This window comes from Rhyacophila brunnea, unplaced genomic scaffold, assembly GCF_057557595.1.
Source record: "Rhyacophila brunnea isolate RB1 unplaced genomic scaffold, BYU_Rbru_1.0 scaffold_14, whole genome shotgun sequence".
In the NCBI taxonomy this organism is placed as follows: Eukaryota; Metazoa; Arthropoda; class Insecta; order Trichoptera; family Rhyacophilidae; genus Rhyacophila; species Rhyacophila brunnea.
Window position 1 is genome coordinate 34,665,353 of NW_028232796.1, and position 26,775 is coordinate 34,692,127.

Here is a 26,775-nt window from a genome sequence, read left to right on the forward strand (position 1 = left end):
GGGCGTGCGGTATGCATGTTAAACAAGTGTACACAAAATTCATACTGCACGCTCTGCAGTCTGCATTACAAAAGCTACTACTGAAGCCTTACGATTATACCGGGCTTATAACCGCAAATGCCATAGGTACGATAAGACTTGCATAATAGTAAATTCTTTATGACATAGTGACTAAATACTTTCCATATTTTATTATAAGCCTAGTCGCACATTGAAAATCGTCTCGACTGAGATAATAGTCATAAATCAAAACTGAGCACAACATGCAACTTTCCTATGTGCGTATAGGCAAGGCCATTCGAGGACAGTGACACACACGGAAAACCAAAATGAATGATGAAGTACGACATTTCGGGATTATACCTGCTCTGCATGTCGAGTGAAAATAGTTGCATGCGACTACAGCTGTTTTTTTTTCAAACTAAAATGACGCATTCCATCAATGTGTAGAGATCCATTTTGCAACGTGTGTTTTGTGAATAACGATGATGTTACATCGATGTATTAGACACCTTACAGACGAAACTAGATTAGATGTGCGAGCCGGCTAATACTTACCATTATTTGTTGATCGAAAATACTTACCATGTCGTCAAAAAACACATACCAATTTATAAAAATAGAAGCCTCTATTCATGCGCTTCTAATAAAGTAAATATTGTACTAAACGACTTTAGCAAATTCGTTGTGTATAACCATTCGATTTGCTAATAATTTTAATTTTTTTATATTCCTCGTGTTACTGCAAAAAGTTGGTTAGTCTCAAAATCTTGTTATGGAGTAATTGCATTTGGAAAGTTTGACATGCCATATAAAATCAGGCATAATTCTAATTTCATTGTACTTTATGTGCATGTTCTATATATCGGATGGCCTTGATTTTTTTTAACATAGATAGATACATATTTTTATATAGACACATGATCTATTGTTAACTCTAAATACCTAAATTATCGACTTACCAACGTTTGGCAGTAACCCCACAGGTTTTTTTGATGTATTAATAATACGACATAAATAAAACAGTGCAAATTTTGCTTTATTATATAACAAAATAAATACATGTAAGGTTTCATTGTATACTGTCTGAGTGAACTCTCGGCTTAAGTCCAATCCTAAAACCTTTTTCTCCATCCATACCAAGTGTATTTTTGGCTAGCTTTAGCGGGACTTGAGTTTCAGATATAACTGTGAACTCAAAGTTAAGCAGAAGATGGAACATTACAGCTTTTGTTTCCATCAGGGCAAGTCGGGAACCTTAAACAAAATAATATGAAATAAAATAAAATAATGAAGGGGTAAAAAATGTTTCTTGAAGTTAAATGTAATAATTTCGTGTGCCACTTAGTGAAATATTAAGAAGACGTGAAAACTAATGCTATATAATCAATTACTGACAAGTTACCATAAAGGCCTTCTCCTCACGAGAATACTCAAAAAAGACGAGACTGAAACTAAAATTCCAGCCAGTATCTAGCTAATGTATTTCAACGGCGGCTCGCTCACGGCAAGACTAGAATATTTCAGTTTCAAAACGTTCGCTACTCAACTTTACTGAAGAGACGCAACATGCTAGTCTCTCAGTTTCCAGTCCCCCATGAAACAGTGGTGCCATTATCAGTAGATTCGTTGAAAAATCATATTTTATTACCAAAATTGGTAGCACTTAACTGAACTGAACAAGCAATAACAATTCAAGACGTCAAAAGTTAATAATGGGCTAACCGATTTTTAATTTAAAATTTGTGGCAGAAGTTGAGAAATATTCCTGCTTGTATAATTACAGGCTGCCAGAATATTCCCGTAAAAGCTTGGAATGATGTAAAAAAGACAATGTGTTCGACAGTTTGAAGTTATGATATTATTATTTCAAGTGGGTTTCAGTAGCGCCGTGTCCGAAGCAACAGTCATTGGCCAGTTTATGAGTTCCATCAGCAACCAGTTCGTCGGATTTTAATTTCTGCGTGAGCGAAAGGCCTAATATTTTTTTTAATCTATAAACTATAAAATGAAAAATAAATGCAATGAATGTAAGAATTTACGCATCCATTATGATGTTTCAAATCATTTTTGGCATATTAAAATCTAAATTAATAGTATTTTTTATCATCATGCTGGTACAATTATTCACTGCAACTATTTAGTTTTTGACTGTAATCATAGAATTCTTTTTGAATTTTGATTGAAATTTGAAATTTGGAAAAAAATGGAAACTATTTCATTTTACTGAAGGTGTAATTTAATTAGAAATTAAATTATGTAAAGTTAATACCACATTTAAATAACACGTTAATTATATCGAATGGCCAACTGCTCCAAGCCGCGCTAGTCGCGGTGTTAGCACTAAATGAGTTAACAGATTTTTTTTCTTAAAACGTATGTCAGCCACTTGCTCGACCTATTAGGTACATACTCTGACTTATACACAAATTGAAAAACAATATGTGCACTTGCCAGACACAGGATTTGGACCAGGAACCCACGACGCTATAGGCCATGCGGTCATCGTGGGTCATCATTTTCACGTATGAAAAAATTTGCCATATTTCAATTAATAATTATATTTAAATTTAAGAAGAAAATGAATAAAAAAATAGTTCAATTTTATTTTATTTTGAAAGAGTGAGTACCTACTAAAAATAGATGATTAGTGCTTTATTTCTTCAATATTTAACATGCTTTTAAAAAATCTCTGAATATTTGATAATTAACCAAATATTGAACAAATATTTAGTTTTTATTCACATAAGTATAAATAATTACAAGATAAAAAGAACTTTTTATATACAACGTTTTTAAATTTTCTGTTGAATCATATAAACTTGACTTGATTAGCTTAAACGATCAAAAAAAAATTTACTTGATAGAAATAATACTGAAATGTCATATTCATTTCCATAGTAACGTACGTATATATTAATAATTTAGTTGCTAGGACCCCAGACCCTAGCAACCAATAATGCTGTCGAAATTACTTTTCATACAAAATAGAATTAACTGAAAATGAATTCAATTCTACTTAAAGATGGCTAAAAGTATTAAAAATGCATTGGCATCGTGTTCTGATATATTCTAAAAGTTTCAAATGTCTAGCTAGTCGGGAAGTTAATTAAAAATCGATTGCAAAATTTGTACCGGACAAATAAGAATACGAGCTAAGAAAAACGTTGCAAAAAGTAATATGTTGTTTAATTCATTTGCCATGTGAAATATACGTGTCTTTTTTGCATTTCGCTGACATATTCATGGAATGATTAGTATTATTGAAACTAGAAAAAATACTGTGAAGTATTATAAACGAAATGTTAGACTAATAAATATTAGTAATCTCACCAATGCAATTTCTAGGTCCAATCCCAAACGGCATATATGTAAACGGTTGAATATACCCTTTGTTTTCTTCAGAAAATCGTTCAGGGTCGAACTTGTGAGGGTAGGGGAAGTATTTAGCGTCGCGGTGGATAGCCATCACAGGAATCAAAAATCCTTCGCCTACATTTATCTATAAAAAATGACAATTTGATCATTACATTTTTATGTAGAGATTTATCTCTATTAAACCGTCATATGCACAGTCGTTGCAAACCGGTGCGAGTCATGGACGCTAAATATGAAAGCAGCTGAAATGGTGGACTAATTTGAGAGAAAGATCCTGATGCGGATATACGGACCCATGAATGATGGTGGGGAGTACATGGTGTGTAAAATTCCCACCTCCGCTCCCGTTATGTATATGCAGCCACGTCATACGCGGCCGGCTAACATAACCCTTACGTGTGCCAGATCAAAGAATTTAAGCCCTCATTTTGTCTCGAGCAGAGCCGCACGGGACTGGTGATGCAACCTTGCACCGAAGTGCGAATGCATGATGTTAATTTATATGGTAACTATCAGAGTGACTTTAGTTTGAAGAGTCGCAAGGGGAGTCGAGAGTGTCCCGCCCCCCGTACGCTCTGGCGAATTTAGTAAAGGCCGCAAAATTGGCCTCGGTTGCCACCACGTCCGCGTGTCCTATTGGGCCGGAATGGGGTCGGACCCGGGCAAACAACTCCGCTCGTTCGGGGCCCATAAGTGGACAGTCCCACAGTACGTGCTCTGCGTCCTGCTGGTCGTGTCCACATGAGCAACCCGACCCATGTCCTGCCAAACCAAACCCCTGCAGTTTGGCCGCAGATGGTGGGGAGTAGAGGATTGGGTACAACACGGAACTATACCGCTTATACCAAGATTCAAAACTCTCCACCTTCATAAAACTCCAGAGGCTAAACTGGGCCATGTCCAGCGCATGCCTGAGTCAGGGATACCGAAAAAGATCCTCGAAAAAAACCCAGGGGGAAAAGGCCAGTGGGAAAGCCACGCACACGATGGGGTGATAACATTACAAAAGACTGCTAAAAATCAGGAACTGGAAAATACGTGCGGAGGACCGTTTCGGCTGGAGGACGGCGGTGGAGGACGGCGGTGGAGGACGGCGGTGGAGGAGGCCAGGGCTTGACTTGAGCTGTAGCGCCATCGAAGGAGAAGAAGAACGTAGATACTTAACTAGTATACAATTAATTCAAAGGGTGCCTCTAATGACGAAAAAAAAATTATGACTCTGTGGATCCAGAAAATGGTCATAAAGTAGTGTACATAAGTTAAAAATATAAATCACAGAACATTACATAACAATTTAGGTAGTTATGAATTATGTGTCAACTATCGACCCACACAGAAATGCGTGATTAAATAATGTAGTGCATTAATAGCTTAATTGTTAAGTTATAGTGATAAGCATGACCCCCACAAGGGGGGGGGCTGACCTAGGGGCTCGGCTTTAGAAGGAGCCCGGCGTAGTGGGTCGCGTATCCGGAAATTTATACATAAACAGTTCACCGCAGGACACTTATTCGTGCACCGCAGTACGTGAAACATGATTTCGTGTAACACTTAATCAAATGACGAGTTCGTCGGTGAACATTTCACCGTGGAGTATATTTGTACGTATGCTACAATATGTGGCGAATTTTGATGTCTTTACTAGGTTAGGTTTGGTTAGGGTTAATCTAATTGGAACACTACAATTTGCAAACTATCGAAATGTACTCCACGGTGAAATGTTCAACGAAGAACTCGTCATTTGATAAAATGTTATACGAACTCATGTTTCACGTACTGCGGCACACGAATAAGTGTCCCACGATGAACTGCATACGTACAACTTACATGTAACCAGCGGGTCGAGCAGTTTAGTGATATAAACACACACCACAAATTTGGTCTAATAGTAAAAAAAAAAGTCGCTAGCGGCGCTATTATACTTGACAAATATGTGGCTATGCAATGCAATTTGATGTGATATGATGATTAATATAATTAAATAGTAATGCATGTATAGAATTGTATTAAATTTAATTATTGCTTTGTGTGTGTTTCCTGACTAATATAAAATAAATGCTATTTATTCAATATGGCGAAGGGTCGCGATCAGTACTCCAGAATATGAACGAAGTGGATTTAAATAAAAATACACGGAATATCCGTAATTTTAAATCACGGAACTCTGGGGTTCCAAGGAATACAATTTGAGGAACACTACTGTAGAACATCATACTACCCTTAAGCTTAGGGATATGACGGGGGCCCGCCAAACATCTTGGCCTGGGGGCCCGACTTAGGATGTGGGAGCCATGGTGCTAGGAACAGGATAGTTGTTGGTGCAAGTCTATTTGGTGCAAATATATATATTTTTTTAAATATAAGGAAAGTGTTTAATGTGTGACGATATTGATGTATATTTAATTCAATTTAAACCCATTAGAATTTAAATTCAAATTCCTTCAAGTACCTTCGGTCGATGGTGTTAATGTTAATTCAATTTATTTATCCACATTACTACTTCAAAATATTATTCACAACTTGACTTAGTATAGTGTTTTTGTGTTATTTTGTTGTTTCATAGCATAGCACCGAAAGTTCATTGCTCCTGTTCTAGTATTGGGCAGTCGTTAGCACCCTTCCAACCGTTAATACTAATAATAAATAACTTCTGCTCCTTGGGAGAACAAACGAATTATACTCTAGATATCTTATTAATATAGTTATCAGGTACATTGGGAGAACTGCAGTTATTATTTAAATCGAACAAAATACAAATATTTACCTGGTATTCCTTGCCGCCATTACTAGAAGGAGGCATCATGTAGGGCTTGACACAAATTCTGTCCAATACATTCACAGGCGGCCAATACCTCAGCGTCTCTAAAATATTATTATTCAACTATAAATAAATCTTATTTAATTAAAACATACGGTTGGGCCAATTATGGTGGCCGTCATTCCCTATTTCCCCACCTACCTCACATCCTTATCTATCATTGTCACAAAACCAGGAAACTAGCAATTACGGGTCATCATTCGATCGTGATTGAATAACATTCAGTTAGCTCGAGTGACATCAAGAAATCGGACGTGTGCAGGTTTGTTATAGCTTAGCCGTCGCTAACTGTCACTTGTGAATTGTTCGTAAACCGCTGTGTGTATAGAGTGATTCGTACATCGAGTACCCTTTTGTAGTTAACTCGAGTAACATCAAGAAATTGGACGCGTGCAGGCTTGTTATACCTTAGCCATCGTTAACCACAGAGTTACTCGAAACGCATCTATTTGACCTTGGTTGCGCTAAATCTGATACGGTTTGAGCGATCGTCGCATCTATCATCCATCCTGAACTTGTCATCATCATTCGTCCCAAAATCCACGAAAAACCGTGAGAGTGACATTCCGAACCGTCCGTTTACCAGTGCGTGTGTGCGTGAACACCGAACCGTCTCCAGCGCGCACCACCCCTCTCAACAAAAAAGGTCAGTGTCTGGTATCCTAGTTAAACCACCCCCCCCCCTAGATCCGTAATCTATCCACCTGCATCTTCAAATTACAGTCCACTGCAAAAGCGCCACCGACATATTTATCAGCAATGACATTATTAATGGACGACGCACTCAATACAGTAGCTAGCAAGTAAATTCGCATGTATATGTAGACGTCACGCAATTTCCATTATGCGATATCACGCATCGGGAATTTATAGCAATATTACCTTTATTGTAATAGCGTTAGAGCAGTGTTTCTAATGTCAATGTTCATTTAAGCGAACCCGTTTGAACCGAACCATTCGGCAGACCCAACAAAAAGCATCAGGAATTTATAGCAATATCACCTTTATTGTAACGGCGTTAGAACAGATTATGCCATTCGGCAGACCCGACAATAAAGTGAGTGTCATTTTCTTTTCCAGATGATTCGTCCATATTAATGTCATTGTTTATCAGGCACTTGTACTTGGCATTTCTGTAATATAGCAGTTTAGCTAACTAACTAACCTGAAACAACCATGTCCATATAAGTCATATTCTGTAGGTCAGCATAGTTTATTTTTCCTCCATTTTGTGAAGCTACTTCACTAATTTCTTCGAAGAGTCTATCTTGGATATCTGGATGAACAGCCAGCTCGTGAGCCATGAAGCAGAGAAGAGTTGAAGCTGTTTCAAAACCAGCTAACAAGAATAAAACGGCTTGTGCAGTTAATTCGTCCTCTGTCCAATCTGAAAATAATAAATTATGCATTTCACAAATCTTCACAAAACATTGATTTTTTCAACATGGTTAAGGTTTTCTTAGCAGACTATTATAGATTATGAGAAATGGTCATTAGCCATTCGCCTAACCAACTGTAGAATAAAACACAGACGACTAGTGAATTTTAAAAACGATGGGTTCTCTCCTGGAACTTGATCTGCTTTAGACATGGATGATTTATCAAGTGACCCTGAAATTATAAATTAGAATATTTTATGGAATCCACATCATGAAAAAATCTCAATTATTCAACAAACTAGCCGCTGTTGTCAGAGAAAAAATAATATTTCGCAAAATTCGAGTAAGCAAATTGAAATTAAATCATGACTATTTATTTTACCAATCTTTGTTTTTTAATTTTCGATTCAATTGTTATACACGTTTGACATTTTTATGATTATTCATCTAAATATCTGCACATATTCTGTTGAATCCGTCAATTCGCCAAATACGTGAATAATTATAATTTAACCGCGTATCGTCATATTAAACCATCTTTAAAAGATAGTTTTTTTATTTCTATTCTGACATTTAAAGTTAAAACAACATGGATAAGGCAACTTCATGAACATTGAGTACAAAGATAATAATATTTTTTGTAATTGACTGTTACGGTAAATCTAAGGCGCAATGCACACTGGAATCTGACTCGACATCAGTATAGCCATAAATGACAACTGCCAGTTTCTGCCAGCAATGTTGCATGTCTCGGGGACAATAACGTGACGCAACGCACTGTCAAAACGGATAAACGCTATTGAATATCCGACAAAGAAACAGTGATTTTTATTGTCGAAAATATTGGGTAAGTACATTATTTTTCAGTTGGAAATATACACTGTTCCAGATGTTTGAAGGATATTATATCATTAGGATAACCGCCATTAATTTCCATTCTTGCTTTCAAGTGGATTATAGCTTGAAAAGTGACACGCACCCTATATTTGGTAGCGGCGAAACTTGTAACTATACACAAGCGACATTCATGATACGTGCTCGGAAAAAATATATTGCATGCAATAACATAATAATTATGTTCTTTAAAACCAAAAATGTTTCATTCACAGATTGTATGTGCGACCCGGCTAAAATTGTCTAGAAATGTTGGCAGTTTTTGACAGCATATGCGCAAAAACTCAAGTTTGGTGAAAATGAATTTGCTTTGCGAAACAAATTGCTGCAAATTTAAACAATATGTCATGAGTTGGCCAATTTATACTACTCTTTTAATTTATGTGTGTAAAACGTACTTACTTTTTTTGTGTGATGATTTACCAGTAATTACAGATTCTTCAACAGTAGCAAATCCAGCTTCTTTCACGTCAGTTTCTTGCTGTTCGTGCTTCAGAGACCCTCGCTTGGCTTCCATGAGGAGTTGAATCAAGTCTGGTCGGTAAATTGTACCATCTTCTCTTGACTTTATTCCGCCGTTTACCAATGTTTTGAGGCTGTGTGCTAGTCTATTGTCAATTATTTTGATACCCAGAAGCTGCAAATTGAAATTTGGTAATCATTAATGTTCTTGATTCTTCATTTTTACTAGATACCTACGATACAATGAAACAATGAATGATACATGAAAAATACATGGCGTGGAAACAATAAATTATTATAGTTCTAAATCAACATTCTTCTCTTTAAATCGTAAAATTCTAATTTTTATTTGGATCCACGGGCGTAGCAAAAATATTTGACCCCCAAAAATATCATGCAAGACACCTTACCCGTCCGTATTTTTTAAAATATGCATGCTTGAAAATTTTACGACTAAAATTATCTATATGTAGGTATATATAAAAGTGAATGTTTGTTTGTCTGTCCCGTATGCGTTCCTATACCATTCATCCGATTGCGATGAAACTTTGGTGAGTTATTGTGTGCACACCTGCTAAAGTTTCTGAATTAGAAAAACCATATTCTTTTCCTTCATCCTATCTTCTTTTATTCGTATGCGTTCCTATACCATTCATCCGATTGCAATGAAACTTTGGTGAGTTGTTTTGCGCACGCCTGCAAAGATTTCTGAATTAGTACAACCATCTTCTTCTTCTTCTATTCGTATTCGTTCCTATACCATTCATCCGATAGCAATGAAACTTTGGTGTGTTGTTGTGCGCACGCCCGCGAAGGTTTCTGAATTAGTACAACCAACTTCTTTTTCTATTCGTATGCGTTTCTATAACATTCATCCGATAGCATTGAAACTTTGGTGAGTTGTTGTGCGTATGCCCGTGAAGGTTTCTGAACTAGTACAACCATCTTTTTCTTATTCTATTCTATCTTTTTCTATTCGTATGCGTTCCTATACCAAATTTGGAAAATCCGTGCTTCTCACATGGACAGCTGTATGTGGCCTACTCAAGCGTTGGAAAATCTTCTGATTTATTCGTGTATACGCCAGACGGAAAAACAAAACATACTGTGTATCCATAAGCACTTCAATAAACATAATTAAAACAGAAACATTTTCTTTCTTTGCGTGACATTGCAACACATGCCGGATACTCACTAGTAAACTATAAAAGTCTCTACTATTGTTCGACAACAAAAAATCGGCGATAACAGAAAGTCGATTTAGATTAAATTTACTCTACTTGTTTCTGAAATTTTTATGATTTCTTAAAATTATATAGGTATTTTAAATAATCATAATTACAAGATAAAAAGATTTTTTTATATACAACGTTTTTAAATTTTCTGTTGAATCATATAAACTTGACTTGACTAGCTTAAACGATCAAAAAAAATGTACTTGACATGTCATATTGATTTCCATAGTAACGCACGTATATATTAATAATTTAGTTGATAGGACCCCAGACTCCTCCAGAGTGAAAAAAATGCAATTTAAATTAATCTGTGATCTTGCCTTTGACAGTCTCGGAGCCATGAAGCACATTAATATTCTCAAAAGCTTCCATCCAGAAAATAAATTCGCAGTCTCTTTGGCCATTACGTAGAAGCTGTTATCTCTGTCTGTATGTGAGTCAACCGCGATTCCAAAAGCGGTAGATGCAATAACGTCATTGGTATATCGTGTGAAGGCATCCTTCATTTCGACAGGAATGTGACCGAGACCTGAGGAGTTAATAATACGAAATATTTGAATGGTCTCTTCTTCTACTCTCTGTTAAATGCAAAAAAAATGCAGTTCTTCGTATCACAATTCATCGTGAGCTGTTATATCGGAAACAGATGGCCATATTATTGCATTGAGATCAAACTCATGTCTCAATAGAACACTTTACGCGGGAAAGATAGAAGAAAATAGGTAGGTATTTAAATTACAAATACAATCATATCATATTAATATATTATGAAGGGTGGATTACAAAAACAACATAATATGTCTGTTTTTTTTTCATATTTGAGATTTATATGTCATTTTGTTTTTTAAAACGTTTTATTACAGCTTCTAATTAAAAGAAAAATTTATTTATTTTACATACGAGGGTGGGTCAATAAGTCCTTAGAAAAGCCGACAGGTGGCGCGACTAGTACTGTAAGCGGTTTGTTTTCATGCAGCGGCACTACCGATTCAGTATGCTGCGAAGTTTCAATCAGATTGGTCGGGTTGTTGTGTGTTTCTCGTACATTTTAAAAAAAATTTGCTTGTGGAAAATGGAAAAATGGAAAATGGAGAAAATTGAGTTTAGAGCTGTTATTAAACATTTTAATATAAAAGGGTTAACAGCAAAGGAAATAAAAAATGAGTTGGATTTAGTTCACGGCATATCTGCTCCTTCACTTGCAACTATTTATAACTGGTTAAATGAATTTAAACGTGGTCGTACATAAACAAAGGATGAACCACGCTCAGGACGTCCTGTAGAGGTGACTACACCAGAAATGATCAATAAAATCCACGATATGGTGTTAAGTGACCGAAGATTAAAGTTGAGTGAGATAATTGAGGTTACAGGGATCTCAAAAGGTAGCGTCATTTCTATTTTACATGACAAATTGGGCATGAAAAATATTTCTGCAAGATGGGTGCCGCGTTTGCTCACAGTCGACAATAAACGCAATAGGGTGGTGGCCTCTAAAGCCCTGTTGTCGCTCATGCAACGCAATCCGGATGATTTTTTTCGTCGCTTTGTGACTGTAGATGAAACATGGATACACCACTATACTCCCGAGACGAAAAAACAGTCAAAGCAGTGGATTGCGAAGGCAAACCATGTCCAAAGAAGGCGAAAACCGTGAAATCAGCTGGTAAGGTTATGGCTACTGTATTTTGGGATGCACGTGAAATTATTTTCGTTGACTATTTGTAAAAAGGAAAAACAATAACAGGGGATTATTATGCATCTTTATTGGACCAGCTAAAAAACAAAATTGAAGAAAAACGGCCTCATTTAAACAGGAAAAAAATCCTCTTTCATCAGTACAATGCCCGTGTTCACACATGTTTACGATCAATGGCTAAAATTGAAGAATTGAAGTTCGAATTGGTCGACCACCCACCGTATTCGCCAGATTTAGCCCCCCAGTGACTTTTTCCTATTCCCAAACTTTAAAAAATGGCTAAGTGGACAACGTTTTTTTTCAAATGAAGAAGTCATCGATCGGACAAATGCTTATTTTGAGGACCTTCCGAAAACTTATTTTTCTGACGGTTTAAAAAAAATTAAGAAACGTCTTACCAAGTGTATTGAGCTCCAAGGAGATTATGTTGAGAAATAAAAAAAAATACAAAAATAAAAACTGTTTTAATGCTTTTTTCTAAGGAATTATTGACCCACCCTCGTATAATGAACATAACAAATTTTTAATTCAAAGCGTTCACGACATGACATAAAATAAGTGTTAATAATTTTTAAAAATAAAAATACAGAGAATAAGTAATAAAATAAGAAAATAAATAAAATAAGTAACAAAATAAAAGTAGATGGAAGCACACAGAGTGAACTTTGATAGACCCTATCTTAAGAACTTATAAAACAACGTCCACCTAAATTCACCCTCACGTAAGTGGAATATATCAATATCCAAAGCGACTTCATTAAACATGGTTATTGCCCTCCCAATTGGCATTACTAATGGCAGGTTTGTTCTGCACCGTGGGAGAACAAACAACGGATGCCCTCGATTCCTAAGGTAATTATCAGAGACACACAAGCCAACACCACCAAGAATGGCAGAGTTCACATTTACGCCGCGTATGAGTTTGAAAAAATATGTAGCTAAATAAAGATCCTAAAAGATTCTAAATTTTAAGCTACAATATGTAAGCATCCCTAAGAGAAAATCAGTCGGATAGAGTTGTCTATATCAGTGTTCTTCAACCGGTGGTTCGCGGACCGGCGCCGGTCCGCATGAATTTATTACCGGTCCGCGAAATCTTTCACCGTGCTATCAACCGACTATATCGCTACACGATTCGGGGAATTCGCAGTAGATGAAATGCTGGAAGAATTTTTGAATGCTGCTGATATCAACCAGAAAGTCATATTCAACATCATATAAGCCAACGTTTAAAACCGTTAGCTTAAACCTTTAATAAATATTTCTCTAAAAATTAAGAACTACGTAAAGACTGACCTCAAACCTCTGGATTAATAATGCATTTTTGGCGCACTTGATTCTCGTGAGAGAGAAAATCCGATCAAGCTATCTTCTGATGTCATTCTGGTATCCAGACATAAAATGCAATCATTGTCTCAATTTTGGATATCCCTTGATAAAGAATATCCATCTCGGAATTATAACGATCAGATTATTGTTTTTTTTTTTTGATTTCCTATTTATGTGAAAAAACTTTTTCATCTATGTCAGTAATAAAAACCAAACAGAGAAATCTAATGGATGTTAATGCTTCATCTCGCAGAAATAATGCTGCAACCACGTATATCAAATATGATTACAAAGAAGCAGCAACAGATGTGGCACTAACCAAAAGTTGTAATTTTAAAACATAAGATTTAATAAATAAAATTCTATCTATACTTAATGGTTATTATTTCTGGCTAATACCGGTCCGCGAAATATTTTTCCTATGTTTACCGGGCCGCGTATGTTAAAAGGTTGAAGAACACTGTCTTTCAAAAACAGTACATAACACGAGTTAAAAGGTGTTAAAGTTTTTTTAATCCAGAAAAAAAATCATTTGACAAAAGATTCTACAAATACATCATAATAATTAAGTCAAATGACATCTGTCTATTGCAGATTTTGCTGATAGGCACTTCAAAAGTTCTAATGATTATTATTTCTCATTGAAAAATAAGCACACATTGTATAGTATCACATCAAAAGAAAAAGAAATCAAAATTCACAAGAAAGAGATTCTATTAAGTTTTTTTGCTCTCCTGTAAAATTGTTCAGCTCTGACATTTATTATGTTGTTTTTTTAATAGACCTATCATTTTTCTAAATGATTCAAACGTACGAGTATGTTAGATTGGGTAACGTTAGGTTTAAAGATTGTAACACTGAATGAAAATACCAATACCGGTGTTTTGCTATTTGCTATTGAATAAGTAAAATAATTGGAAACAAACATAAGTATCTACGAGGGTGGTCCCAGAAGTACCCGACCTAACAAAGAAAACACAAAAAATTTGGGATTTTTTTTATTTCTCTACGTAGTCTCTTTTTAGGTCGATACACTTTTTCCAGCGATGTTCAATAGCTTTGATACCCTGTTTATAGTGAGAATCATCGAGCTCCTCAAAATAGCCATCAACCGCCGACTCCACCTCTTCATTGTTGGCAAACTTTTTACCACCGAGCCATTTTTTCAAGTATGGAAACAGAAAACAATCCGAGGGGGCTAAATCTGGCGAATAGGGTGCATGAGGAGGCAATTCGAACTTTAACTCTTTGATTTTGGCCATCGCGATAACGGATGTGTGAACTGATGAAACAAAAATATCTTTTTCGCCAAATGCGGTTGTTTTTTCTTGATTTCATCGCTCAAACGCTGCAATAAGTTGCATAATACACGCCGCTGATTGATTTTCCTTTCTAAAGATAAACAATGAAAATTACCCCACGCGCATCCCAAAAAACTGACGCCATGACCTTGCCTGCAGATGGAACAGTCTTCGCCTTCTTTGGAGCCAATTCTTCCCTTTCAGTCGATTGTTTCGACTGTTCTTTCATCTCGGGTATAAAGTGATAGACCCATGTTTCATCTATGGTTATGAATAGATGCAAAAACTTTGCTTTATTGCTGTGAAACTTCGCCAAACACTCGATTGAAACATCCTCACGATGCTGTTTTTGTTCCATTGTGAGTAATCGCGGCACCCACCTTACGCACAGCTTTCTCATGTCCAAATTTTCAGTCTATATGTGATGTACAGCACTTTTTGAAATGCCTACCATGTCTGCTAGCTCGCACAATTTCAGTCGACGTTCATCCAATACCATTTTGTGGATTATCGTCACGATTTCTGGCGTGGTCACCTCATTTGGTCAACCACTGCGATGTTCGTCTTGGCAGCTCATCCGAGCTCGTTTAAACTCAGCCACCCAATATATTACAGTTGTAAACAAAGGAGCAGACACCCCCAGAGTAGAATCTAGCGCCGCTTTGATATTGGTAGAACTGAAGCCTTTCAAATGAAAGTATTGTATCACATAAATATGACCAATTTTTTCCATGTTTACAAATTCACTGAGAGCGTTCACTGTTAATGGCTGATAAATAATTACTGAACAACGTATCGTTGTCAAACTTCAAACTTAGGCTTTATAAGGTTGGTACTTTCTACCATGGTCACTATTTTTAAACAACAACTGCTATATATACGTCAGGTCGGGTACTTCTGGAACTACCGGTACCAATAAATAAAATATAGGTATTATGTATAAAAAAAAACTCTTTAAAATATTATTTCGTATAGCATTTGTCAATACTGTAGTACGGTGTAGCTAGAGATTGCAATACAATAATACAACGAATGAAAATACCAATACCGGTTTTCGGTATTTCTAATTGAATATCTACCGGTATTCGTAAAATAATTGGAAAAAAACAGAAGTATCTACCAATAAAATATAATATAAATGTAGAAATCTCTTTAAAATATTAATATTTTAATATATTCTAGGTTCTAACAGTTATGGTTGATGGGATGTTTGAGGTTTTTAAATTATGAAAAAATCGGTTTTACTTTTCTTTTCTTTTTTCGACTATGTCCGATCCTAATAGGACCATATGGGCCTCCACAGAGTAGAGGTTTGTATTAACAGATTTTGTTTTTACGAGAAATGGATCTTAGCCACTTGCTGAATCTAATAGGTCCATACCCTGACTCACACACAAATTGAAAAACAATATGTGTACTTGCCAGACCCAGGATTAGACCCTGGGACCCACGGCGTGATAGTCCAACGCTTAAGCCGCGCGGCCAGCGTGGGCGTACAACTTACTTTTATTCTCAGGTTTTTCCATTTGCATTTTATAAAACTCCGCAATGTGCTCTCCGCAATCAGCCACCAGTTGGAACATATTCCTCATTTTGGAGCTGGTGAAAGCTGGACTTAGAGTAGATCGCATATCTCGCCACTTCTGCCCTAGAAATAAAAGTTTTAATTAATTGACTGAGTATAAAACTGTCATTTTTCCAGGTGCCATGTCACCTAATGCATCTATTTTATTTTACCACGTTTTTATCAGCTCGTTTTCTTGTTTGTCCAGTACAAATCTTGCAATCGATTTTTAACTAACTTCCCGACTAGCTAGACATTTGAAACTTTTATAATATATCGGAACACGATGACAATGCATTCTTTTAATACGTTTAGCCATCTTTAAACAGAATTGAATTCATTTTCAGTTAATGACGATTTTGAAAAAAGAATTAACTCGCTTTCTTGTTTTTTGTTTGTTTTTTACTTCATATCAAGTACAAGTTTTAATAATCTTATATATTTTTTAATTAACTATTTCTTTTATTCAAACGAATAATTCACAAGATTTAAGAATATATCATTCTGATTATTGAACATTATATTATTTAGAAGAACACTAACTGAGAGAGTATATCACAACCAATAGAAAAAACTTTCTTTGAAAAAAGTAAGCCAACCGGTCGGGAATCGAACCCGGCATCTCCAACGGGTAAACGCCCCAAACTAGTCGCATTCAGCCATTATGCTACGGAAGACATACTAATGACGACAAATATTTAAGCTATTGGCTATTAAATACCTACCACTCAGCGCTCTTCGAAATCATGTTACTTCGGCAATCGATTTTTGTTTATTAAATCAAAGTAGGTAGTTATTTTACTATTACAACGATTACTAACCGACGTCTAGGAATTTCTCCAATATTTTTTAAGCAACTTCTTGTACTTGCTAATAATTTTTAATTAACTATTTCTTTTATTCAAACGAATAATTCACAAGATTTAAGAATATATCATTCTGATTATTGAACATTATATTATGATTTCGAAGAGCGCTGAGTGGTAGGTATTTAATAGCCAATAGCTTAAATATTTGTCGTCATTAGTATGTCTTCCGTAGCATAATGGCTGAATGCGACTAGTTTGGGGCGTTTACCCGTTGGAGATGCCGGGTTCGATTCCCGACCGGTTGGCTTACTTTTTTCAAAGAAAGTTTTTTCTATTGGTTGTGATATACTCTCTCAGTTAGTGTTCTTCTAAATAATATAATGTTCAATCTTATATATGTTATTCAATTAATAAATGTTTGAAAATTTCTAATAATTGCTCTCTTCATTACGCATTTGATCGTTTTCTTTCAAGTTGATGGAAAACTCATCAAAAAAATTTAAAAAAAACGTATTTATTAATACAAAGACTTGTCAAATTTATATGATTCAACTATGGACGAAGCATCTGGGGAAAAAAATTACACTCACTTTTTTGTCGGGTCTGCCGAATGGTATAATCTGTTATAACGCCATTACAATAAAGCTGATATTGCTATAAATTCCCGATACTTTTTGTCGGGTCTGCCGAATGGTTCGGTTCGAACGGATTCGATCAAATGAACATTGACACTAGAAACACTGTTCTAACGCCATTACAATAAAGGTCATATTGCTTTAAATTTCCGATGCGTGATATCGCATAATGGAAATTGCGTGACGTCTACCTATAGATGTGCGAATGTCGCTAGCGCGAATTTACTTGCTAGCTAATGACGTATTGAGTACGTTGTCCATTAACAATGTCATTGGATTCAACAAAATTTAAAAACGTGGTATATAAAAAGTTCTTTTTATCTTGTAATTTTACGTATATCCTACGATGCGATCACTCTTATACCAGTAACCCAGGTTGATCGCGAGGAATACGTTTTGGACACGGTCGCGATAAGCTGTAATTCGCGATCAATGGATGATTTTAAAAACAAAACAATGTCAAATGTGACAACACTTTATTAATAAACTAAACAATATAGACGTCATACGCATCTACATAAACAACAAACTCGAGAAAAATATTTTAAGAATCTACATAATTTGCCCAGTTTAGTCTGTCTGCACTTATCAGTGACGTCACTAGACAAAATTCCGCCCCTAGGCAGCGCCAAAATGCGGTCACATTTTTTTATACAGTACTTTTTATCATCCTTTCATGACTCAAATATCTAAGAAATGTGTTGTGTATACATTACTAACAAGATAATATGTATACCACTAAATATATTTGTAACGCCATCTCTGCTTCAATAACCAACGGTTTAAGATAGGTACCTGCATTTAAAAATACACCTGACAACTTCCAAAACTCGCGAGTGACTGGCAAACATATTTGGATAAATTTTAAATTTGGTATGAACATGTCATTGCTGTTCACCAAGAACGTGACGTCCAAGGACAACGGAAGTAAACTAGACATCACAAACCCGGAAAAAAATAAAGTCCTGTTAAAACTGTTATAGTACCTAATTTATATATTTTGTTTCCAACCAGTGAGCTGTATTTTTTAATGAAAAGATATTATTATATTATGCAGATTTCTATATATACCTAAGGATTCTCTTCGATTTGCCGCCCTTTGGGTAACTGCCGCCCCCAAGCGACGCTCAATCTGCCTACCCCCACGGACGTCACTGGCACTTATTATGTAAAATTTGTCGATAACTACTGGCAAATAATTCTGTATCTTAGAGCTGAATTGCGGAAGTCACATTTTTATCATTTTTGAGTTAAGTATGTAGATTTTAAAAAAAAATGTGTATTCACGTTCTCTTAATGCTGAAAATTTGGGAGTCCAGTGTCACATAGGTTTCAAAATATTTACTTCTAAAACGACGGTAGTCCAATTATTATAATTTAGAGCTGATAGAGTGGATGTCCAATATAAGTCATTTTTGCTTCAATCTGGTAGCATAAAGATTAATTATTACAAAAGTGCGGAAGTCCAGCATACGGAATTTTAGTCCGAACGCGAGTGAGTATTTTAACTAGATTAGATTAACTATTTTAAAACTCTTCTCCTGCAAAATATTGAATACGTATGTGACTCTCAGACTTCTCTCTTCATCTCTAAGGTACAGAATTTATTGCACGCGCGTGATTGATACACTCATCGTAACGATTCCTAGCAGGTGGCACACGTAAAAAAAGTACACGACAAAACATAATATTATTACAAAAAATCGTTCTCGCCGGGGTTGCGATTAACAAGGGTTACCTGTACAATCAATAATAAGTAGAGTTACAAATTCCACAGTATAATTGCATACCTTTCATTGCTAGTAAAACACTTCCGAAAAGTGGATCAATTTCGTCGTCCATGATTACAGCTGTATCGGTGAAATGGTCGAAATCTTTTACAGTGACTTTCTTGATTAGCTCTAAATTGGTAATAATTAACATTCGCAGAGTGAATTGGTACATTCCAAAGTATCTAGTAAAAAAAATACATTCAAATAAATATTGTTTTTGTTCAGACAAGTACAGAATCTTGTGTATAACTTGAAATCCTTTTTAGTTATATGAAATCTTATTTAGGTATGGTCCCAATATTGAAGCTCGATTTGATATAAATAAAAAGGATTTCAAGTTATACACATGTATATATTTATAAAAATCGATGTATTTTAAAATAAATACAAAAAATATTTAAACTATGAATTAGTCAAAAATCTTTACGAAAAACATAGAAAACTTAATAAACTAAATTATAATAATAAAAATGACCATAAACTATAAATGTAATAATAAGATGGGGTCCTTTGACAAATTCACATTTTATAACATTTTTTTACAATAATTGTAAGTTTATCATTGACTTAAAATAAAAAATTCTTTTTGGTTTAATGTTTTCAGATACATATTTATTAATTAATACAGTTTACATTGTATATTATCAAAAAAAATACTCAAATTGCAAGCTTCGAATTTTTTCGCTATGTACCTCTGGTAGGTAGAGTTATCGCCTTAAGGGCGGTTAGATGATGATTTTCAAAGTGTTCTACTATTAATTGTCAATACCCTTAACAAAACGCAAACAAACCTTGTACGGCTACAAAGAAATCGTGAAAGTGAAGGTTGTGCTCATTCAATTGATATGTAATATGATGTATTAGAGTATATTATGCTTTATAACCTTGCACTCCTGCTCTAGGATGAAAATGATGTAATATTCTAAAAACATTTTTTTTTGCAATATAAATTTATTTATTACTACATATTATAATAATACAAGTGAATATCATTTGATCTAATTGTATGCGAGGTAATCAGGCCTAGAGGCGTATCCCTATCAGTATAGTAAAGAGTGCAAAAAAGTGCAAAGTTATAAAACGTAGGTAAGTATACTCTACTGACAATCTCGATATAATTTAAATCAAGAAATGATACTTTTAAATTTAAATTTAAAAAATAAATCAACTCCTTACACTTAATACACCTCTTCTTCAGATCTTCGTCGCTAATAAATTCTACCACTTAAATTTCGTTGGAAAAATGTCAATTCTGTGGCTTTGGGGAAAAATTACTTAAGTCAGTTTGGTTGCAGCTGAGATAGTCGGTTTTCAAAATACTCTTGCTTAGAAGTTAATTGGTGTATCTTTTTTTTATTTCTCTTACATTATTTATGTATAATTAAGTTTTTGATATTGTGTTAAGTATATCATTGCCGGCTCAAGTAGAAAGCCGATACATTTAGGGATTGCAATACCGAACGAAAATGTCAATACCGGTTTTTCGGTATTTCTTATTGAATACCGGTATTAATACCGGTATTTCTTAAACAGAAGTAGGTGCTGATCAATAAATATAGCTATTAAAATCTTTTTAAAATATTATTTAATAGCAAAAACCTACATACCTACATTTGTTATGTTGATATTTAAAAATATTTATTGATCACAATTGTCGGACTAGTGATTTTTTACAAATAATTTCAATACATTATAATTAAAAGCCCTCAAAAGTTCATCAAGTGAAAATAATTATAGAATAATTTATCATTTTTGTCACGGGTGTTTTATATTTCGAAATAATACTCGTATTATGATAATTCAACGCGACAATTGCATATATAAATATATTTGATGAAATTAGTTTCATTGTTTTTTCACCTCTGTTGGATTCACTCAATATATTTACATTTTAGCAGCACATAACTTATATTTCATTTTCAAAAACGTATATAAGTGTGCTTTCTTAATACCGAAAATTCCGGTATTTTGGATTTTTAAAGCGGTATTTCGGTATTGATAAATGCTAGAATACTGGTTTATAAATACCGGTATTGCAATACCTAGATACATTCACAACGACTGGTCTTACTTTTTCCGCCCCTCCCGTTGTTGTCTATGGATTACCTGTCATTGCCTGTCATTGTTCTATATAGTGCTCATACTGACACGTCTGTCATATTCACACAGGGAATGGTTTGATTTGGATAGATGAGTTACATGATAATTAATACACTAGCATTAACACACCTTCTACAAATCTAATGCATGCTTCATATTTTTTGAAAATCGATATTACTACCGGTTTTTGTATGAAGGACTAGTCTGACTTTGACAGCTGATGAATAACATGAATGTATATTATTTATAAATAACACTGATAGTTAATATATTTGATCTGAGAATTTTTTATAATTCAATTTGAAACGAGAAAGGGCGAATCAATATTATGTCAAGCAATCTGGGGTCTGATTTTGACAGCTGAATAGTGGACCACTTGTTGCTTATGCAAAAAAATATGCTCAGGCTTTATTAATCTAAGGATGGCGCTGGTTATAATGTTTTGAATAAGTAGTTTTTCTTTGAGTTACAAATGATTATCTCAATTTAAGCTATTTCTACAAATTAATTTGCTTACATGTGACAAAATCTGTAATACACAAAAAATAACACAATTCTTCTTTACACACTTTGGCATTAAAATCTTAATTTCGTAAAAATGCGACTTAAGAACTTAACACAACCTTAGAGTTTTTGATGGTAATAAGTATGTATTAGGTACTTACATATTGTAATATTGGCTGACTATGCAATTATTTCTGATAACTACCTTTACCGTTTTGACACGAGACTTCTTTCTAATACGCTTGTTTCTAAAGTGTTATCCAATAACGACGTATTATTGATTATTTTTTAAATCACATTATATGAAAAATAGACAATTAAAAATAATTACTTGTCAGAAATCTTCTCGCATGAATCTGTCAAGAATTCAGAGACATGCTTCTGTCGCAATATGGTTGACAACATATTGCCGACCAACGGCCATGCTGGCAAGCTTTTGACTCCATTGCGTCTAAAATGTCCATTTAAGTATGTCCCGTACAAAAACAGCGCCAGCAACAACACCACAAAGCCCAATAGGTAACAATATATTGAATCCATATCCTGCAATAAAATAAATAAAGTATATAAAAAAAATTCTTTCCATTTTCATAATTTTCGACATCGTCGTCTACAATGTAATTATAATAAATTTGTACGGAATTCTCGTTATCATTGTAAGTGTAAATTTGTTTCTTCATTTCCACTAAAGTTCTTCACTTTTTCATGTACAAGACGTGTTCACTATTATTATTTACCTGACCTAAATAAGTAACGTCTTTAGGTAATGTGCCGCCCTTGAGCGCCGGCTAGACGCTCATTCTTTACCACAAGCTTACCTGCGCAAACCGGTTTGTAGCGGGAAGCCCGTGTGTATGGACGGGAAAACTGTAGCAAACCGAAAGGCGCTATAAAAGTGTTTTTTTGCACAAACTTTGCAAGTCGTTACCGTCTAACCAGCGCATTGAGCAGACTTTAAATGTCATCTCCTTTCATTGTTGTTACAAATTTTCTGCAAATTGGTTATGTTCCTACTTACATACCTATTTTACAACGTTTTTCTTAGCTCGTATTCTTATTTGTCCGGTACAAATCTTTCAATCGATTCTTAACTAACTTCCCGACTAGCTAGACAATTGAAACTTTTATAATATACAGAACACAATGCCAATGCATTCTTTTAATACGTTTAGCCATCTTTAAGTAGAATTGAATTCATTTTCAGATAATTCTGTTTTCAATGAAAAGTTATTTCGGACGAAATCCGTAAAAAGTACAACTATTATTGGTTGCTAAGTGGGTCCTAGCAATTAAATTATTAATATTAATATATACGTGCGTTACTATGGAAATCAATATGAGTGTCAAAATGACATTTCAGTATTATTTCTATCAAATACGAATTTTTTGATCGTTTAAGCTAGTCAAGTCAAGTTTATATGATTCAACATAAAATTTAAAAACGTTGTATATAAAAAGTTCTTTTTATCTTGTAATTATTATTATTTATTAATGGCTATCTTAAATAAACAAATACATCGTAAATCTTTAAATTGATATATACACTATCTACTAAGAATTATAACATTTCTACAAAACCTTCTCACGTAGTAATGGTTTTAGGTAGGTACGTGGAGGTCTATGTTACTGATAGAATTGGATGCACCCTTTTTCATGTGCAATAAACCGCTATTATATTATGTATTACAATGGGAATGGGTATTTCAATACAACAATAGTTATGCTGTCAATATGTTTTATATTTTTTAAACTAATAAAGGCCCACCCACATTGAGCTGCATGTCGCAGACTATCACGTGAACTCACGGCGATAAAAATGTCTATGGTTTTATCATTTTTCAAAATATTTTGACTCAATTAAAACCTTAAAAACTCACAATATAAATAGGTATAAGGAAAGTGGCATATATGAAAATATTGGGCACCTATTGACACCTAGGAACCTAGTTCACATAGAACCCAAATGAGTTGCGAACCAGTATCGAGCTGCTTTATAGCATATACCTAACCAAAGTTGGCTGATAAATTAGTACCTATAAAAAATATAAATTTTATATAAATTTTTATAAAATGTTAAAAGTGTAATTCTCTGAACCTAAATTTATTATAAATTAGAGTTAGATTCTTCATTTAAGATATCTGTAAAATAATTTGTTAGGATATGTTTCATTATATTAAATACAAATACTGTAATAATATCATTGCACAGTTGTTTGTGATGACTGGAGCCATCAATCCTTACAACATCCTCATCATGGATCTTCATATATGACCGAATTACCAAGAGCCACGTGGTTCTTTTTCCTTGGAGTATCACTATACAAAACTGAATAAACTCATTCATGAGCGTGCCAATACAATCAATGCCGTAGGGCGTAGAGTATCATGTAACTCAAAACATTGGATTTTTTTTCAGTTTTCCGTTGATTAACAATGTTTTCTAGTTATGATAGGAAAACTTTTTTACTTTTGATAAAAACTACATATTATCAATAAATGCACTTTTATTATCAATAATAATTGATAGTTATAGCAGATACTATATTATTATTTACAACGATAGTAAAATTATTATCATTGTATATTATGTAACTTAGCTTATCTTATATTTTCTATATATCAAAAATAGTCTATTTCTACATAGGTAAGTATATACTGATTTTAAAACTACCTAACAATGGCTAAGGGTGGAGGTAGGCTGTTAAGATCCGACATAAGTACACTAAACTTTGACAGTAAAATGTATTTGTTTTCATTTAACTAATACTACAATGTATAGCTGCAGATAGTGTTTGTTAGTTTTTAAATTTCAAATAAAGCCTACATAATCCATAATCCACAATAAAATAAAACCATAGTATATAATGTTCAAAAAATATTCGTTTATCTATAAAATATTAAAAATTATACCATTAAATTAAACCATACATAATTTTAGGTATTTTATAGATAGAAGAACATTTTTTATCGATTATGATTTGGTTACGCAGGGATTAATGAATTAAAAAACTAACGTACAACGTGTGTAATACGTATTCTTAATTCAACGAAAATGAGTATGTATGAAAAAGTGTCCACAATTTTGTCGGATTGCTCACAGCATACCTAAACTATTATCGTTCGGTTTAGGCAGGGTTTAATTGATTTTAAAAAAAAATAACCAACACCATCTGTAAATAGATTGTAGTCTTAGTTCAATAAAAACAATGACGTATGACAACAAAATGTAGTGTGCACTATTATTTATGTCGGGTCTTAACAGCCTACACCCACCCTTCGCCACTACAACCTAATAGTACTGTTTATTTAATTATCAATCCTGAGTGAGGAATAATATTATTGTATGTATTATATAAACAAATTTATGTAATTCAATTCATTGGAATCGATTAATCAAATTTAGTCAAGTACTTATATATTTACTAGTGGCTACAATATTTATGATAACATCATATTGGTTCGTGTATCAGGTAGATACATATCGTTTATAATACTAAATTATTATCTTAAATGAAATTGAATTATATTGTTGTGAAATTATTTCAAGATGGAGAAAATTACAGTTTATCATAGTGAGTCACTCCAACCTCGTATACATCATATTCTATACACAAGCCGGCTATTGGCGGTAGTTTATCATATTTATGTATTGAGACGATTATATTGTTTCAATAAGTTAACCGTCTAAACTCTGTCTGACTGTCAAAAAGTGCTATGTTTTAACAGCCCCTCTCTTGGCTGTGTTAACTTTTAGAGCGAGATAGACGTTGAAGTTAATTGCCTCACCAAACCATACCTGGTCTTAATCAGGCGTATCACGGAACCCTACGTTTGGTGTGAAGCATCATGTTTTTGTCTGGAAATGTCTCAGGAGCAGTTACCCAAGACTAAGGTCGCCATGCACTCAAATGTACTTTGACTGAATTTACTTCACGTTGGAAAGTTTTGACAGTTTATACGGCGAACTTATTGTGACTGTAATTATAATACCCCAATACATAAAAATGATAAACTACCGTTGATAGCCACCGATAGCCACCTTGTGTATATAATAAACCCACAAAACACATTTATGACAAAAAAACTAATGGCGCCAATGAAACTTACATTACTTAGATATACAATACCTACTACATAATAAACACAATATTTAAAAAAATATATAGATACATATTAATCACTATATTATATATTTTTTTAAATTTATACTTAATAACCATGTATTAACGAAGTTTTAAATATTTCATACATTATTAAATTTATAATGAAACGAGTGAAAAAAATATTTAACAAAAAGTACGACAATTTAATTAGTGGGATATTACCTTTGGATTCATTCAATCAATTTTCCGTAGATAGGAATGCATGTGGATATTTTTATTCCGGATAAAAATATTTTTTCTTAAATAGGTTCGTTATTTGTCCATCTTGAAAAAAATACTGTCAAGCCGAAAAATCTGGTGAAACACGACATTCGAGCATGTTAAATACTATTTGTATCATTGTAATAATAAGTACACTATTTTATTATAAATATTAATAAACATTATAATATTGTTTTATAGTACCTATTTAAATATTTTTTTTTTAATCCAGTACTGGATTAAATTTAAATCATTCACTACAAAAATAATACAATATTTAAACAGAACGTATTGGTTATTAAAATATTTTCTCGCGCCAAAACAGTGAATCGAATAATAATTGTAAAAAATATACTTTTCAAAATGGTTCCATTCAATTAAAATTTTAAATCAATAATAAATGTACACACTTACCAATAAACTAATTATACTTTCGTTTGGTTTAAACAACAGGATTATGTCAAAAACATTACACACGTAGTATTATAAGGAACTGTTTCCACGTTCCACGAGATTTGGAACACCACTGAAC

General features: G+C 33.9%; 1 protein-coding gene across 2 annotated transcripts; it reads right to left on the reverse strand.

Annotated features, from left to right (window-relative positions):
* Positions 1-1,015: 1,015 nt before the first annotated feature.
* Positions 1,016-26,775, reverse strand: LOC147075897 (cytochrome P450 9e2-like). Of its 2 annotated transcripts, XM_085942223.1 has the most exons (11): positions 26,658-26,775; positions 26,205-26,336; positions 22,211-22,422; positions 19,294-19,457; positions 16,000-16,143; positions 10,487-10,695; positions 8,872-9,106; positions 7,362-7,583; positions 6,143-6,240; positions 3,334-3,502; positions 1,016-1,257 (listed from the first exon to the last, which is right to left on the reverse strand). In XM_085942223.1, exons 2-11 carry the CDS (start codon positions 26,214-26,216, stop codon positions 1,073-1,075), a joined length of 1,650 nt encoding a protein of 549 aa, XP_085798349.1. In that variant the 5' UTR covers positions 26,217-26,336; positions 26,658-26,775; the 3' UTR covers positions 1,016-1,072. The 2 variants fall into 2 exon arrangements, with proteins under 2 accessions (XP_085798349.1, XP_085798350.1); XM_085942224.1 differs by lacking the exon at positions 26,205-26,336 and having other exon boundaries at positions 1,022-1,257; positions 26,658-26,771.